Source organism: Diutina rugosa (genome assembly GCF_008704595.1).
Source record: "Diutina rugosa strain CBS 613 chromosome Unknown scaffold10_size284702, whole genome shotgun sequence".
Classification (NCBI taxonomy): domain Eukaryota; kingdom Fungi; phylum Ascomycota; class Pichiomycetes; order Serinales; family Debaryomycetaceae; genus Diutina; species Diutina rugosa.
Window position 1 is genome coordinate 133,965 of NW_022995117.1, and position 16,341 is coordinate 150,305.

The 16,341-nt window shown below is 49.7% G+C and overlaps 7 protein-coding genes across 7 annotated transcripts; 5 read left to right on the top strand and 2 right to left on the bottom strand. All coding sequences in view use genetic code 12, as the record gives it.

The window, feature by feature from the left end:
* Positions 1-356: 356 nt before the first annotated feature.
* On the bottom strand, positions 357-2,012 carry DIURU_002391 (tRNA (uracil) methyltransferase; the record flags this gene model as incomplete). Its single annotated transcript, XM_034155037.1, has 1 exon — positions 357-2,012. One exon carries the CDS (start codon positions 2,010-2,012, stop codon positions 357-359), a length of 1,656 nt encoding a protein of 551 aa, XP_034012807.1.
* A 347-nt stretch (positions 2,013-2,359) lies between these two features.
* Positions 2,360-4,639, top strand: MNN15 (putative alpha-1,3-mannosyltransferase; the record flags this gene model as incomplete). The annotated part of the gene is made up of 1 exon (XM_034155038.1): positions 2,360-4,639. The coding sequence occupies one exon, from the start codon at positions 2,360-2,362 to the stop codon at positions 4,637-4,639; it is 2,280 nt and encodes a 759-aa protein (XP_034012808.1).
* Positions 4,640-5,296: 657 nt separating this feature from the next.
* Positions 5,297-7,096, top strand: DIURU_002393 (uncharacterized protein; the record flags this gene model as incomplete). Its single annotated transcript, XM_034155039.1, has 1 exon — positions 5,297-7,096. The coding sequence occupies one exon, from the start codon at positions 5,297-5,299 to the stop codon at positions 7,094-7,096; it is 1,800 nt and encodes a 599-aa protein (XP_034012809.1).
* Positions 7,097-7,560: 464 nt separating this feature from the next.
* On the top strand, positions 7,561-8,736 carry DIURU_002394 (uncharacterized protein; the record flags this gene model as incomplete). The annotated part of the gene is made up of 1 exon (XM_034155040.1): positions 7,561-8,736. One exon carries the CDS (start codon positions 7,561-7,563, stop codon positions 8,734-8,736), a length of 1,176 nt encoding a protein of 391 aa, XP_034012810.1.
* A 250-nt stretch (positions 8,737-8,986) lies between these two features.
* DIURU_002395 (tetrahydrofolate synthase) lies at positions 8,987-10,537 on the bottom strand (the record flags this gene model as incomplete). Its single annotated transcript, XM_034155041.1, has 1 exon — positions 8,987-10,537. One exon carries the CDS (start codon positions 10,535-10,537, stop codon positions 8,987-8,989), a length of 1,551 nt encoding a protein of 516 aa, XP_034012811.1.
* A 934-nt stretch (positions 10,538-11,471) lies between these two features.
* On the top strand, positions 11,472-12,476 carry DIURU_002396 (uncharacterized protein; the record flags this gene model as incomplete). Its single annotated transcript, XM_034155042.1, has 1 exon — positions 11,472-12,476. One exon carries the CDS (start codon positions 11,472-11,474, stop codon positions 12,474-12,476), a length of 1,005 nt encoding a protein of 334 aa, XP_034012812.1.
* Positions 12,477-12,918: 442 nt separating this feature from the next.
* Positions 12,919-15,324, top strand: DIURU_002397 (uncharacterized protein; the record flags this gene model as incomplete). Its single annotated transcript, XM_034155043.1, has 1 exon — positions 12,919-15,324. The coding sequence occupies one exon, from the start codon at positions 12,919-12,921 to the stop codon at positions 15,322-15,324; it is 2,406 nt and encodes an 801-aa protein (XP_034012813.1).
* Positions 15,325-16,341: the final 1,017 nt, after the last annotated feature.

Here is a 16,341-nt window from a genome sequence, read left to right on the forward strand (position 1 = left end):
TTATGAAGAAGAAGAGACGTCATTGATGTTTTGTGCACAGATTGTTACAATTCAATTTGAGGATGCAAGTGTTTATCGCAATCGTCAACATTGCCGGTTGATATTTCAAACTACTCTTTCACCTGGCTCCTCATGAGTATACCCCTGGTGAAGTTGCACTTGACAATCTCATAATTTGATTAAGTGTCTGTGGATTTCTTTCACTCAATTTGTGGAAAACTGACTCGTGTCTACGCTGGACCAATTCGACGGCTTTTCAACCACCTTAATCTGAGAGAATTTCATTCAGAATCCATTTTCACTGATTCTCAGCTTGACTGTTATTTACATCTATAAGTTCCGTATCTATAATTAAATCAGTGCCCACGAGGTGCTCGCTTCATTAATGCCACCGAGTTTTGTACCCACCCCTCAGCACCGCCTTCAAGGTGTATGACGTCGTGGACGCGAATCTCCTTTGCGTCGTCATTCAATTGGGACCAAGCTGGGGTATGCTTAGTCGCAATGATGGCAGCGTTTCTTGTACTGGGGATGCGAAGCATTTCTTTCTCCACCTGCCACCCCATTTGCGTAGCTAAATCCTCAACATGGTCAACAAGAGCCCCGTACTGTGAGTTGCCACTAGAGACGCCATTACCTGAAGCAAAATAAGCTCGTTTCAGTGGGAATCTGAATTTAGCTCCACTTAAGGCGTGCAGACAACAGGGAATTACAATGAACGGGTACCCTAAAAGTGGAATCCAACAGGTCAACTCATCACTGTGGTTGCCAATGATGAAGGTGTCTGGAGGAAACTCAGCCGTGCACACTCGTGGACTTTCCAAGAGACTGCCAGCAGAGCAGTAGGTATCGGTGTTGAGGGTGAAATCAGGCACAAGGAACATCCGGCCATTGTCGGTGATATGAGGAGCCACCTTTTGCACCGCCGGGTGAGGCTTAAGGAGCATCTGAGGGATGATTACTTGTTCCTTGAGCTGACTTTGAACCAGCTCTGGGTATGAGCTCCACAGTTTCCGTGCTCTAGCGTCAATACCTTCACCCTTGTAGCCCTCCTGCAATAAAATGTAGACCAACAAGCCATTACCACACCCCAAATCGCGAAATTGCATTTGCTCTTTGGGATTTTCGTAGGCGATAGCCCAGAATTCAATGAGGAAAGCAGCAATAGCCAAGTCTTCAAACACGTGTTTGCGTGGATCGGTGTTTTCTTGCCAATTGTTCACAAGGTGATCGGCATACTTCTGTTTGAGTGCCAAGTACCGGTTTTGGAAGTTGACTCGCGGCACCACTTTATCGTGGTTGACTCGCTTAGCATAGCCCGTCTTCCGTCCTAGTGAGTGTTTGGCAGCAGTATTCAAAAGTCTTAACGCAATGCGCTGGGGTCTGCTGCTGATGTCTGAAGCACGAAGCGCTGCAACTGCCTCGGGACCTTTCTCGTACCCGAACGGGATATAGTGGATACTAAGCCCTGTTTTCGTTGCATCGGTGGTTAATTGTCCGTAGAAGATCCCAATGGCCTGTACCGGTGGGAGGTAAAACGGGGTTTCGGATGCCTCGCTGATATGAGGTACGTAGACAACGAGGCCTTGCTTGTCGTCTCTAGCCACAAGACACGTCTGATTAATGATGTAATCCTTGAAAGGATTACGCGGTATGATACGCCGGACGACTTCATGCGTTGTATTGAGATCAAGGGCGATAGGAGGCTGTCGCAAGTCGGTATCGTCTATATTGCGATGGAGCGGCTCCAGCAGTTCCGAACCAGGGAAATCTGGAAGTTCAGTCAGTTCAGCGTCAAATGTAAGCTTGGGATCCTGATCCAGTCGGCGTTCCTTGAGGATATCGGCACGCATGATCACTGTCGAGTTGATGTTGGGTTCACGGATAAGATTGTCCATGGCCAACAAGAAGTGATCGAGGGAAAAGTCAATATCCAGGTATTGACATATGGGAACCCAGTCATCACCAAGAGGCAGTGGTGTGTTTAGCACCCATTCTTCTGACGGCGCCATGGGATGAGTGCGCACGAGATGGGTTAGTGAGTGGTACTCAAACTGGTTTCATAGGTGGTTCGTGATAAGAAAAGCCGGTAAAAATAAAATGCATACCTCTTTTGTGACGTATAACTGTCAAGAAGTAAGTTAAAAGTGTGTAGGTGGCAAATCCATGTATACCAACATGCTCATATTTTCATTTGAGGAGCTCAACCTTTTTTCATCAACAAGTCCGGTATGGTGTAATGGCTATCACGGTTCGCTTTCACCGAGCAAATCAGGGTTCGATTCCCTGTACCGGAGTTTCCTTTTTGTGCTGTCGACGCAACTTCAAGTGTCGTCCGACACAGCCCCTGACACTAAGCATGAGGCGGCTAACAACCCCCAGAAACACGGCGATAGTGCTATCGCTACTTGTGATCGGCTGGGTCCTATTCAAACTCCTTCCCTTGTCCAACAGACTCGCGTTACCGGTACTTTTTCCCGAGGACTATCGACAAAAACTTGACTACCAATCCTACACGCATTCGGACTGGAAAGGATTCACCCGCTACTACGAAAAGCACCGGAAATCAGTTGAGCTGGCCTCTTTGGATGATCGGTGTCGGGTGTTTCTCCGTTACTTCATCGATAATCACCCTGATTATGAGTTCCTGAAGCTGATCGGCGACGGCTACCTTAATCATGTTTCCAACCGGGATAAATTCAAACACCGAGTCGAAGGAGAAAGAGCTCAAGAACGTGAGTATCGTGGTCAGGTCTATACAAATGCTAGGGTGGAGCTGGACATGGCGGACGCCATGGGCTACTTACGGATATACTCCAAGTGTATGCTCAATGAGGGTGTCGGAGAGTATTCCCAGCTTACATCGAAGCTATTGCCGTTCCTTTCAGGCGAGATTGGAGACTTTCCGGAACTGGATTTCGGTAAGAACTACAACAAAGAGTCACACGACTTGATCCAATATCTTCACCAACACCAACAAGGACGCGGGATAGTCATATCGGCATCAAACAGCTTCCGCCAGGAAGTGGCCCGACTTGTGAGAGTTTTGAGAGCACTCAACAATCGTCTTCCCATCGAAATCATCCATCGAGGTGATCTCAATGATCGCACCATCGAAATCATAAACACCACTGCCACAGCTGACGTGGAGCTGCTTTTAGGGCCCGACGGACTTATACCAACAAATAATGAAAAGTTCCGACCCGACATCGATCTTTTGGCAAACCATTCAAGCTACCATCTGGAATTTCCTCCTCAATACGTAAGGTTTGTCAATATCAAAGATGTTCTCACGAATGGATACCAGAGAGTTTTCAAGGGCTACTCCACGCGTGGTCCTGCCTTAATGTTTCTGTCATTTAAAGAAGCAATCTTAATGGACGCTGATTCGGTGTTGTTAGTGCCTCCAGAACAACTCTTCGATTCTCCCGAATACAAAAAGCTGGGAACATACTTTTTTAAGGACCGTACAATTATGGACACTAATCTGTGGGACGAAACCAACATGTTTGCCAAGCTTATGCCACAAGCTGGAGGGCTAGATGAGTTATTTGGCTACGCTGCCACCCTGAATAAGACATTAGGGAACCGCTACATGGTGGGATGGCGTCATCTACAGGAATCAGGGGTGGTTGTGCTCGATAAACAACGTCATTTCGGAGCATTACTCGCTCTTAACACTATGCTTGCGTTGGGAAAACCTCTCTCTGATGCCGTTTGGGGTGACAAGGAGTTGTACTGGATCAGTATGGCTGTTTCAGGAGATGAAGATTACGAATTCAACCAACACCTGGCTGCGGCCGTGGGTCAAGTCAGTGATCGTAAGAATCAAATGTATGATATTGACGATATCGTTGAAGTATGCTCGTCTCATCCAGGCCACATCGACAGCAGTGGTAATATTCTTTGGATCAACCTGGGCATGCTGTGGTGCAAGAAGAATCTGTTTTCTATGGATCAAGGACGGTTCCCTTATCGCGAGTGGCAGCGGGACGACGTGGTAGATTTGTATGCCAAAGCGTTAAGCATCAGAGCAGGTGTGGTTCCACCGGAGTATCATGGACTCAGAGAAGTTCTGGGAGTGGTTATAGACGGCGATACCTTTGGTGGACACGATTTTGATGAAATGCAGGACGATCTAGATTATACCCCTGTCAAATACCTCCCCACCAAGGGTTGGAACAAAAACCCCATATGCTCTGGCTATCATTATTGCGCTTACAATCTGGTCAATGCTACGTGGTTCACCGATATCGCTCGTCCCGGGAAAACGTTTGATTTCAGCAATCAGGGAAATCAATTGGACTACTTGGCCAAAGTATGGTTCACTGGCACTCAACTGTTTACTGCTGACAAAGTCAAGAAACCAGAAAAACCAAAACCCGTCATACAGCTTCCACCTGTTACTCCACAGAATGGGGCCCCTGTTGATCAAGCAAATGCTCAACCATCAGGTTTTAAGCCCTATGACGGGTGGAGCAAGGAGCAGCAGGAAGCGATTGATGAAGCCATGAAAGGGTTGAAGATCATTCCCAACCGTCCTAACCCGGGCCACATGCCCGGGATGGAAGAGCTAGAAGCGGCGATGGACGACATGAATCTCGCTCACTGGAAGGAGGAGCCTTCGCCCAGCCCGTAGACGGGCATGCTAGATATTCGATTAGATTAGAATTATAGAGTACACGTCCCAGAGTATCCGAATCGATTGGACCCCACACACGGTACTAATTAATTGCATCAAAGTTTAAACGCTTTGATCAAACTGTGGCGTAGCTGGTATCGCTCACAATAACAGTTTGAAGTATCGATCATTGGGATATTGCAATCCGAAGTAATCGAATTTGAACTGCAAACTCGATGATTCAACATGATGGCAGTAGGATTGAAATCATAATAGCTCGAAGTTCTCAAAAGCGTAGACATGAATTATATTAACCTCGGGTACTCGTAGAAGCCATAGTTAAGCCGTCGCACGGCGCTCTTGGGTGAGATAACGCCTTGCGTGCAAGGCGAGATACAAAATCGAAAAACCCCAGGCGATTGGGATCCCTAGCTTGGTATTATTTCAAATGATCAACTGGGTAATTGATCGAGTTAAGTGACCGCCCTACACCTTCCAATTTATCACAAGTTTATTGATGTCAAATCTGAGTATTTTGGCGTTTATGCTCACGTGAAGTGTGCTGATAATTGCAATGGTTGAAGAGAGCCAGGCCACAGCTTTGAGGTATCCACAATGTCCGAAGATAGGCATATAACTTAATGATCCCCCGAGGAATACGGATGCAATCACAGTATGTCGATTTACCTTCAGCGTCTCAAGTGGGGCGTCTTTCCTAAACGGCGGATTGTTGACGAAGACACGGCTGGCTTACAACTGCCTGAATCCCAAGAAGAATTAAGCGTGGACACCAAGGAGGATTTAAAACTACTGTCAGCTGAACACCAGAAACTTGAGTACCGTACAGAGAAGGGTCGTCCATGGTACAAGTTCTTTGACGAGTATGAGTACCGAGTGAATAAGTATGTGAGAAAAAACCGCAAATGGTATCACTGGTTTCACGACAATGATACCCCTGCTGAACGTAAAGTCATCTTAAAGGTGGACTTGCTTTTAACATGCTACTCACTTGTTGCCTATCTCATCAAATACTTGGATCAGTCCAATTTGAACTCAGCTTACATTGGTGGGCTCAAGGAAGGCATCAACATGACAGGAAATGATTTAGTTGAGGTTCAATCAATGTTCACTATCGGCAACATCGTGTTTCAGATCCCATTTATCTACATTATGTATGCCTGGCCACTCAATTATGTCATTCCAGCCGTTGATATCACCTGGTCGATTCTTACGGTGTGTACTTATCGAGTCACCCTGGTTGGAGGGTTAAAAGCTATTCGATTCTTCATTGGGGCAGCCGAAGCTCCTCTGTACTTGGCTTACATGGCTTTGTTTGGCCTGTGGTTCAAACTGAGCACAGGCGAAGTTACCCGACGTGCTGGGTTCTATTATATGGGTCAGTATTTGGGTGTGTTAACATCGGGGTTAATTTCAGGGGCTATTGAACGTCATCTCGATGGAGTTAATGGCTTAAAAGCGTGGCAATGGATTTTCATTGTGGATGGGATCGTATCAGCTTTCGTTGGTATTGTTGGTATGTACATGATTCCGGGAACGCCTACGGATTGCTATTCGATCTTCTTGTCTGATGACGATATTCGAATTGCACGGAAGCGAATGAAGGATGACGGAAAAGATGCTCCTCCTCAAAAGGACGCCGGGAAGCTTATCTTCGATTGGCGTACGTGGAAGACGGTTCTTTCCTCGTGGCACGTGTACGTTCTCAGTATCTGGGACATCTTACTTTGGAACAATAGTAACGCGACGCTGGGTTCGTATTCCCTCTGGCTTAAGTCTCTCACCAAAGCTGACGGGTCACCCAGGTTTGCTCAAGGTCCACTTCAAGATTATACAGCCTTGACTCCAGCTTTGGGTATGTTCTATTTGATATTGACATGCTCTATAGCAGATTGGGCTTCATCCAGATGGGGTGCAATTGTGTTCTCTCAAGTGTTTAACATTTTGGGAAATGTTCTTCTTGCAGTATGGAACATCCCTGAGGGAGCGAAGTGGTTTGCCTTTTGTCTCCAGTACTTTGGATGGGTAATGGCTCCTTGTATGTTTTCATGGCAGGGGGATATGGTTCGCTTTGATGTTATCCAACGATATATTTGTATTGTGATTATGAACATCATGGGCCAACAGCTGTCGGCATGGATCTCATTACTTGTATGGAAAACGGTGGAGTCTCCGCGCTATCTCAAAGGGTATTCGCTTACCGCTGCTCTGGCGTTTGCTCTGATTGTGTGGACGATTCTCATTCTCTACCTTTACAAAAGGCAAGAGCGTAAGAACGCTCGATCGAACGGGATTGTGCTTTATAACCCAGACGACCCGGATACAATTCCCCAAGAGGTGGTCGATACAACCGATGTGCCTGCTTTGTTTGAGTCTGCTCACGATGAGAAAGCAAGTATCAAAGCGACAGTGGTTGCCAATGAGACTTCGGTAACCGACTCAGGTTCCGAATTATGATTGAATTGTCATAAATTCATGTTGAGGTTTAATTGGATTGATGTCAGAAAAGCCTGCTGTGGCACATCCAGCCATTAGCTTCAATGATCGAGATCTTGCGAATTGCTCTTCCGTTACACAGACATCGATGTTGATCTCTATTTAGAGCAAGTCCACATTCGAAGAAACAATCTTTTTACTAGACTGAATATACGCTAAGATTAATTCCTTTGTCTGCACGTAATTTTCGGTACGCGTAAATGCCACCGCCGCACTTAATCCAGACAGTCGATAGATGACTAATTTAGAACGAAGCAGCGTTTTCAAAAATTCATAGATAAAAAGTACCTTGTTACTTCCCACGACTATTTTTCATTCATATAAAATTTCTTATCAATTTTCTTAGTTCCGCTAGGTGGTGGCTTCCGCCGCTCACTCCCCCAGTGCGAAAAGATTTTCAGCGGTCGAGGGCATCCCTCACAGTTATGGCGTCGGTTATTGTCGTGGACAGCGAGTTAAGCGACTCCGTCAAGGAGTACGCTGGCATCATTGACGCTGCCAACCAGAACACTGCGTTCACCGATGCGGTGGTCCCGTTTTTCCCCACCAAGGGCTCGAGCGAGCCCACCAACCGCGCCGAGTTGACCAAGACGATCTACGACTTCCTGACCCCGGAGACCTACGCCAAGTTGCTGGATAAGGAGTACGAGGCCCTGATGAACTTGTTGATCCACATCCTTATCAATGCTTCTCGCGACTTCAAGCTGGTGATCGACGACAAGAACGCCCCCATCTACAAGCTCTTAGAGGCGACCGTCCCCGCCAAGCAGCCGTCGTTGCGTGACCGTAAAGTGTTGAAGCCCACCACCATCATCTCGGTGCTCAACACCTTGTTCAACTTGTTGCCGGAGTCGCTGGCCACTCGGGTTGCCATCTTGGAATACATTTTCACCGTCATCGACAAGCTGCGGTTGGACTTCAGCTTGTTTGAAGAAAACATCGGCCACAACCTCGTGCAATGGTTGAAGGCGGCGCAAGTGCCTCAAGACGAGATTAGCCGCGTGTTCTGGAAGTTTATCGAATTGGACACTAAGCACACCTTGACCCTGTTGAACATCATTGCCGACTTCAGCAAGCAATTCGAGCTCGACTTGGCTCAACTCCATAGTCTCATCGACTTTGTCCTCGCTCTGGAGGTGGTGGATGTGTCGTTCTTGGTCAACCAAAACGTGGCCAAGGCGATCGCCGCCAACAAGAACGACGCCAAGGTGGCGTTATTTGACCACTACGTGCGTGGTGAACCGGTGCAACTGACCCCTGAAGTCGTTGCCAAGTCGCGTATCCTTCAAGTGGCCAAGTTCTTCTCGGACCACCCCGAACAAGTCGAATACAACTACTCCGACATCCCCGTTGCCCAAGGCGCCGAATTGGAAGCGCTTCTTGTGCAAGCGATCAAGGCGGGTGTGATCGAAGGGAAGTTGGACCAGGTTCTGGAAGTGTTCTTCTTGACCCGGGCCAACAAGTTCATCATTGCCGGCACTGATCACACCGCCGACTGGGCCACGGTCAAGCAGGCGTTGAGCCAGTGGAAGCAGGCGCTTACTGGGGTTAATGAAGTGGTGAAGCTGACCCGGGAGAGCATTGTCAACGCCAACGCGTAGAGTGTACATTAGGTAATAAACGGTTAAACTAGTGATATTAGTATTGTGTCGATTAGGGCAGCGCTTAGTAGCACGGGTTGATGTGGTCGAGATCTATATTAGTTTATCAAATGTCAAAGAGTGGCATTCACGTGTATGCTCGAACAATGTGTAATCTTGTGCAAATCTACCCATCAGTTTTCTCTCAAAACGAATAGTAGTAGTAGTGGTTCGATACAACAGTCATGATGATGCTCCTTCCGTCTCCGCCTCAAGCTTGCTCCTTGTCTCCATCTAGAACCACAAGGAAACCCCCTACCAAGTGGAGAGAGCCACACACAAACACGTCCACTTCCCCGCTGGCGGCAGGAGCGTAGTCGGGCAGACTGGTCAACAGCTTGATGAAGTTGACCCCGGTTTCGATATCGGGGAAGATGTGCTTACGACTGTTATTGCCAGTGGACGCGTCTCGCAGAGCCCACACTTGTGCGAGTTGTTTCTGGATAACCATCTCGTCGACCTGTTTCTTCAGGGTGTTCATCAGCACCAAGTCGTCGTCGTACTTGCCGTCTGACCAGGTGATGTTGGTGGTGAAGATGACGTGGTCAAACTTGCAGTTGGGGTACACGGTGTTGTACAACGTCACCAAGAGATCGTCGGCATTTTCTCTCAGTTGTTGATTGAAAAGAAGCACTCGAAGGCCTTGTTTCTTTTTCGGTTCCATTTGTTGGACGAACCACCGCAGCAGTTGTGCCATCAGTTCGAGAGTGTGAGCGCCATCAATGTACCAGTTAATGCGTTCAGGTTTGTTCAAGATAGTTTGGCATCTCCCGGGCCATTCAGCTTTGGCCAATCCCTCGCTAAACTGGTCGGGGAGGTGACCATCTTCAATGACGTCGTCGCCTTGGTAGCCAAGTTTACGGAGATGAGCATCAACTAAGCTCACGGCAAGAGCGGCATTATTTCTTTGGAAGTCACCGGCGAGACCTAATTTCTGGTCAGGAGGCAACACCTGGTTGGGATCAACGAGCACAAGCTCCGAAACTTGGCGTTCTTTAGCTCTTTCTTCGATGATAGGGATCAGATCAGGGTATTCCGGTTGCGGCGACACGAACGCGGGGCTTCCTTGCTTGAAGATACCGGTCTTGTTCCAGGTGATCAGCTTGATGTTGTCGCCCAACATGAACGTGTGGTCGATTCCCAAAGTGGAGATACCGGTGGCAGTGGGGTGCTGGATGATATTAGTGGAGTCGTACTCACCGCCGACACCGACTTCGTAGATGGCAGTGTCGACGCCTTCACTCATAAACACGTGGAACAGCAAGAGCGTCAAGTACTTAAAGTACATCGGCTTCACTTCATTCGACGGCTGGAGGGTGGGGAATTCGTTAGGGTCAGACGTCGTCAGCGACAACTTGTCGTACACTTCGAAAAAGTAGCGGGCAAACTTCAGTTCCGAGATCGGGGCGCCGTCGATCCGGATGCGCTCTCGCACCAGCTTCAAATGGGGCAGCGTGAAAAGCCCCACCTTCAGAATGCGCCCGTGGCCACGGTACTGGCCGAGGATCAGCTCGGCAAACGCACACGTCAGCCCCTTGCCCTTGGTGCCGGTGACGTGGATGATGTTGAGGCGGTCAAAGTCCTGGGGCTGGTATCCGAGACGGCGGCAGTACTCGTACACCTCGTTGATCAGCAATTGATTGCGGTCGACGTTGGGGCCGAGCTTGCGGGTGGCTTCGATCAGCGCGTAGTTCAGCTGGAGCGCGTTAAGGGCACGGATGGCGTCCTTGTAATTGCGTAGAGGCCTCATGTCTTCTGCCATGGCTAGCGGTGATTTTCGCGGGGATCGCACATATCCCAGAAACACAGGGAGAGCGTGGGTGAGGGCAGGTGAGAGGCAGGGTGCGGCAGGAATTTAATATATTTAAATATACTTCGAGAAGGGGCAGAGATGCAACAGGTTGTCTTGGCTTAGCAAGGTTAGGGTATGTTTCGGATATGATACTCTTTTAGTGTTTTGAACAGTGCAAGTGTTTTTAGTTACTGCAGAGGGGGAATTTCCGAGAGAGTGAGGGATTTACAAAGTTAAGCAATTGCTGAAAAAGTTCGTGGGCTCGGTATTGGAAGAGAACAGACACCGCAAGCGATGTCGTGCTGTCAAAGGTGGCCACGACATCGGGGAGGCTTACACAATCGGCCTTGATTTTATACCCGGTCCCGTAATTATGCAATCGAGCCCGGGACCCGAGCATGAGTCACGGTACACTAAAAACCAAGACTTCTTGATTGAAGGTTTAGCTCACAACCACCGTCAATCATTGAGATGTGGCCGTCACCTATGTCACACCACAAATGATTTTTCAGCATAGCGTGATCTCAGCGAGTCAGTACGCTTCATGACTCATTCCCCGTAGCCTGACTAGCTTACTGTGGGTGACACATCCTTAATCACCCGAGTCCTGCACACAGCCCATCGGAGCAAAAGTGTGGCTAGCTTCGCGCGCCCTCATGAGTCACATCCCTCTTCTTTTCTTTCGCATTTATCGTCTCCATCCCCATCCATCTTGTGCCCTCCCCGTTTCAACAACGTTTGGTTTGCCTTGGTGTTTATTGAATTGACACGAGCCATCACATTTCCTATCCCTTTTGTTTTCCCCAATTTATTTTTCCCGTTTGTGCCCCCAGTTTCCGTCATGTTTTTTATTACCTATTAGGTGAATTTTCGGCGCTTGAACACTACAAAAGATTGACACACGATGGTATCTCTAGACGATAATAGCGGCACTTCTGTTGAGATGAAGTCCCGATCCACTAAACAGCTTGCGATTTTTGACACCCACGACGTGGTCGACTCCCGGCCGCTGGCGGCGGCAGCAGCGGCGGCAGCGTTTGGCGCCGACATGCCCTCGCTCTGCAGTGACCACGACCTCAGTGACGACGACCTGGCGCTGATGATGTCGCTCCGCACCGCCGACCGCCGGCGCTTCCTCCCGATGTCGCCGTTGACCGGCGATCCTGGTTCGCCAGGGCTGATTGGCCTGCGCAACTATCGCACCGGCCACGAAACCCCGCAGCAGTCGCCCCAGGCGTCGCCTCGCGCGAGTCCGCGGACCGTGTTCAACCTGTTGAACACTCAGATCGGCGCCCCGGCGCTGGGACTTCTCTTTGGCCCCCACTCCGGCTCTAAGTCGGCGCTCACCCCCGAACAGCACCGGTATGAACGCCAGAAGTTGATGGCGGTGATGGTGAAGTACATTGCCACGAAGATCTACAACTCGTTCCCTCCGGAGTCGCCCAAAGTTGACTCTAAAGAATTACCCTTGGACAAGTTTTTGTTAATTTTAGTGCTGCGGTTGCGGTTGACGCTCCCCATCTTCATGAAGGGGGTGATCTACTTGTTCCGGTACATGGACATTATCTACTTGCTTCGGTACCTCAATCAGCTGAACAATTTCGCCAACTACTGCGCCATGGACTTTGAGTTGAAGCAGTTGATTGTCGGGTGCTTTAAGCTCGCGGTCACCCGTGAAAGTAAGTTGATCCAGCTTAAGCTGGAAAAGTTAGGTCGTCCGTTGCCTAACCCGTACCAGCATGTAGACTGGGTCAAAGTTTGTGGCTTGCCCCATGCCACCATCAACGCTACCGTCAAGACGATTGTCACCCGTATGAATGGCAAGTTGATGATTAAAAATGTCGAGTTGGTCAAGCTCCGGTCGGAGATGTTGCGGTTTGTCAAGATGGTGGCGAAAGTCCAGGATTGACTCCGCTGAATATCCCGCCCTGCGTTTATGAGACTTGACTAGATACGCATTACAATTGGTCTAGATGTTTAACGTAATAATGAATGATAACAATTAAATAAGCTAAACTAAGCGTTGAAGTTGTATTGGATTACTCATCTTTGGTTGCCTGCATCGAATGCAACAGTCGCACCATTCTCCGCCAGTAACCTCATATCTCCGTCGCACGCCGTCTTCTCCATCACCAAATTTAACTAGTTCACGTAGCGTTTCCTTCACTCTCATATTCAAACCCTTCATTTCAAAAAGTAACGAAAAACTCTGTATAATGATTTCAAACAGTTTTGTCTCATTTTTGTCTCATTTTTACCCAACAATCTCAGACTGAGATCAGGCGGTCGCGGCACCCGCGTGGTCGCACTCTCATCGGCACAAGGCACCCCCTCCACTGCTTCTGGCGACAATGACCCTGGAAGCGCCATTGCTGGCCCACTTCGCCCGGCTCCGCCAGGGACACGTGGTTCCCTGGCGCAGCCGCTGGTGGCGTGTGTTCTGGGAAACCCCGCTCCTGGCCGGCGACATCGAAACGGCGGCGGCCCCCCATCTCCTCAAGCAGGTGTGGGAGGGCAACCAAGTGAACTACGTGATGATGGTGAGGGTGGTGGCGGCAAAAGTGGTTGAGGACGCCGGCGACATGCCCACGCGCCACTTACTTAGCTGTCTCCGGTGGCTTGTGCGGTTAGTGCCCTACGGCTACGAAGTGGGCGCCGGCGACGCCATGTGGTGGGACACGCGTCCCTTCGACAAGATGCTTGGTGAGCTTGCTACGCTCCACTCGGCGGCAAGCGACGTGCCCCCGCACTTAGCACCCGACTTACTAAAAGCGCTATTAGCGCTTCTCCACCGCCCCGGTTTTACCAGCGATAGCGACGCCGGCGCCATGTGGGAGCCCGGATTGGGCCAGCCGCAGACGCGACCTTACACTGACCCCAACGTCGTCGTCGACGCCAACCGGCTTGACGTGCTCCGAGCGGTAATGGTGGTGGTGGCCGAGGGGATGACGCGCGACCCGCACCTGCTTGTGGTCCAGGGGCTGAGGTGCCTTCTGTGGCTTGTGAGCGAGGCGCCGCGGGTGGCGCTCCTCACCCTGGTGTGTCTGATGCTTAACCTGTGGTGCCGTGCCACCGACAACACTCACGGCAAGCTCGAGTACCCGGCGCTGGCGTCGCTCACCGAAACGCGGCGCCACTTCGTCACCGTGTGTCTGCAGTTGGTGGTGCTCATGGTGTCGTACCCCGTACCGCCGCTGGGCCCTAGAAACATGGTGCGCCACTATTTCAGTCGCCTTGGTGAGGACGACCTAGATTTCATCTTCACCGCCGTCATTTCCCAAGGGTCACTGTCGATGTTAACGGTGGAAACGGTGCTGTTGGTGTGGGAACTTGTCCAGTGTAATAAGCGGGCGGTGCCGCTCATAGCGAACAAGTACGGCGCCGAGCTCGTGGTGCTGCTTATCGGGCATCTCCGCAAAACGGGACCATCATTTCAAGTGCTGGCGCAGTTTTTGTGGTACCTCAGTTCACGTGCCGACCTCCTCCAGACGTTATTTACCCCGATGGGGCGCGTGTACGACGAGTTGCCGGCGCTGGTAAAAGTGCTGCCGGCGCCCACCACTACGCGAGACTACGCGGTGATGTCGCTTTGTCCGGTGGTGTCCAAGGCCAGCGACCCCATGTTGGCGCTGGCGCTTTATAACTTTATCGTGGCGACGTCGCTGGCGCCGGTGCCGGCACCGCAAGACCCTACGCGCCGTCTCGCGAACACCAACATCGACGGCGGTCTCAGCTACGCTCTGTGTGCCGCCATTACCACGTTAATCAAACTGTTGGCGCTGTATGATCTGTTCCAACACCGGGGGCGCCACTCGCGGGCCCTCGCGCTCGTGGTGAGGGCTTTAGTGACCGCAGTGTGTCATCATCCCGCGGCGCTGAGGATGGTGCTGCTATCGCTCTGGCGAAACGAATCAGTGTATCGTCAACTTGCTAAAGTATTGTTCCTGGTGAAAACCGCACCGCCGCCGCCCAATGAAGATGACGATGGCGACATTGAGCTTTGTGGGTTCAGTGCTGCCCACCGCGAGAAGCTTCCTCAAGGAGCGCTGATTCTGCGTGCTTGGGGCGCCACCACTGATGTCCACATCTTACTTAATTACATTATGCCCCTATACAAACGAACAGTGGACGCCGATGACTCGCCAGTTACCGACGCCGGGCTTGACTCGTATCATGTGGCCTGCCTCTTCGAGAAAATTGATTTTGAGCCGCTTTATCGCAGCCACATGCTCCGATGGGACCAGTACCCTCTGGCGACGGTGGCGCTAATACGCTCCAAGTGGACACCAGCCCGCCTTGGCGACTACCTCGCGCTTATTTACCACCAGATAGTGACGGGCGCTGACGAGTGTCGCCGCCTCAGTGGAGGCAATCTGCTCATGAAGGGGCTCAACGACTCATTGGCCCACATGCTGAAGTTCACCAGCAGTTGGCGTGGTCTTTGGGGGGCGAAGGAAGAGCCGCTGTCTCCCGAAGTGCTGCTGCTGGTGGTGGAGTACGTCGAGCGCAGCGTTTGGGACCACGGACCGTGGCACCACCTCAAAATCTCGGTGTACCCGTTCCCGGATACCCAGGGGCTTGATCATCTCGCACGCCGCCTTTCGGGGATGTGGCTGAATTCCACTGATACTGTCAGTGACGTGGAGCCGCCCCTGCCGCCGCAACGTCCGCACTACTCGCCTCGCAACTCCATGGCCAGTCTCCACTCCCTCAATACCCTCAATCGCTCGCGGAGCTCCATTACCCACGCGCTGTAATCAACTGCTTGAACCCAGTGGCATCCCCAATATCACTGTTTGCACACAAGTGGTTTTAATACCCTTTATTCTCGCATACCCTTATTATTAGACATCGGTTAAATATACTACAACAACGTTAACACGCTGTAATAACTTACACAATCAACTTTAACGCTCTAACGCTTCTGATATCACAAAATTTCGTGCAGATTACAGAGTAAACAGTACATTTTGTTCGTCAAATGACCCAACTTGAAAATGACACTACGACAAACAGCAATCACGTATTTCCTTAAAACAAACTACCACATCAACTGGAAACCTACCCTCGGTTTATAACCGTAAAAATTACTTCCGATGGTCACGTGGCCACTAACTGCGACTTCCGACTGGGCATTTTGCGCATGCCACAATTATTATGGAGCATGTCATACACCGTCTCTTTCAATCGATATTGCAAACTATTGCTATGACCAACAAAAGCAGCAGTCTGTGCACATTAGGCTCATGATGTGTTGTATGGAATCGAAACATAAATGAAAAAGAATTTTTTTTTTACTTAAACTTCCATCTTGAAAGCGTCTTCTAATGACTGTGCACATAGTTAAACTTTTTCATCCATAGAAGAGGTGTTAGAACTCATACAACTCGCTACTAACGATGAAAGTTTAGCTTTAAGTGTCAATCATTATATGCAGGATTAACCTAAAAACGCGTTTGTAAGCTACATGATACCCCATTTAATTAAATGGAAGCTCCGCAGCCCGTAGTACAACGTGCTACAATCATGGAGCTTCCAACGTATTTCACTTACTTGCAATTTGCAATTGCTAACGCTATGATTATCTTGCGTACTGCATGTACACACTCATGCTGCAGATAATGCAAGAAGAGTGTGAGTGCTGAAACTATGTCAACTTTGTCGTTAACTCAACCAAAACGACAATAAATATACTTCAGATTGCAACAAATATTATGAAGCAAAAACTTTATTATTATCGATCTTTGTTGAATCATGCTTTTAACATTGCTGAA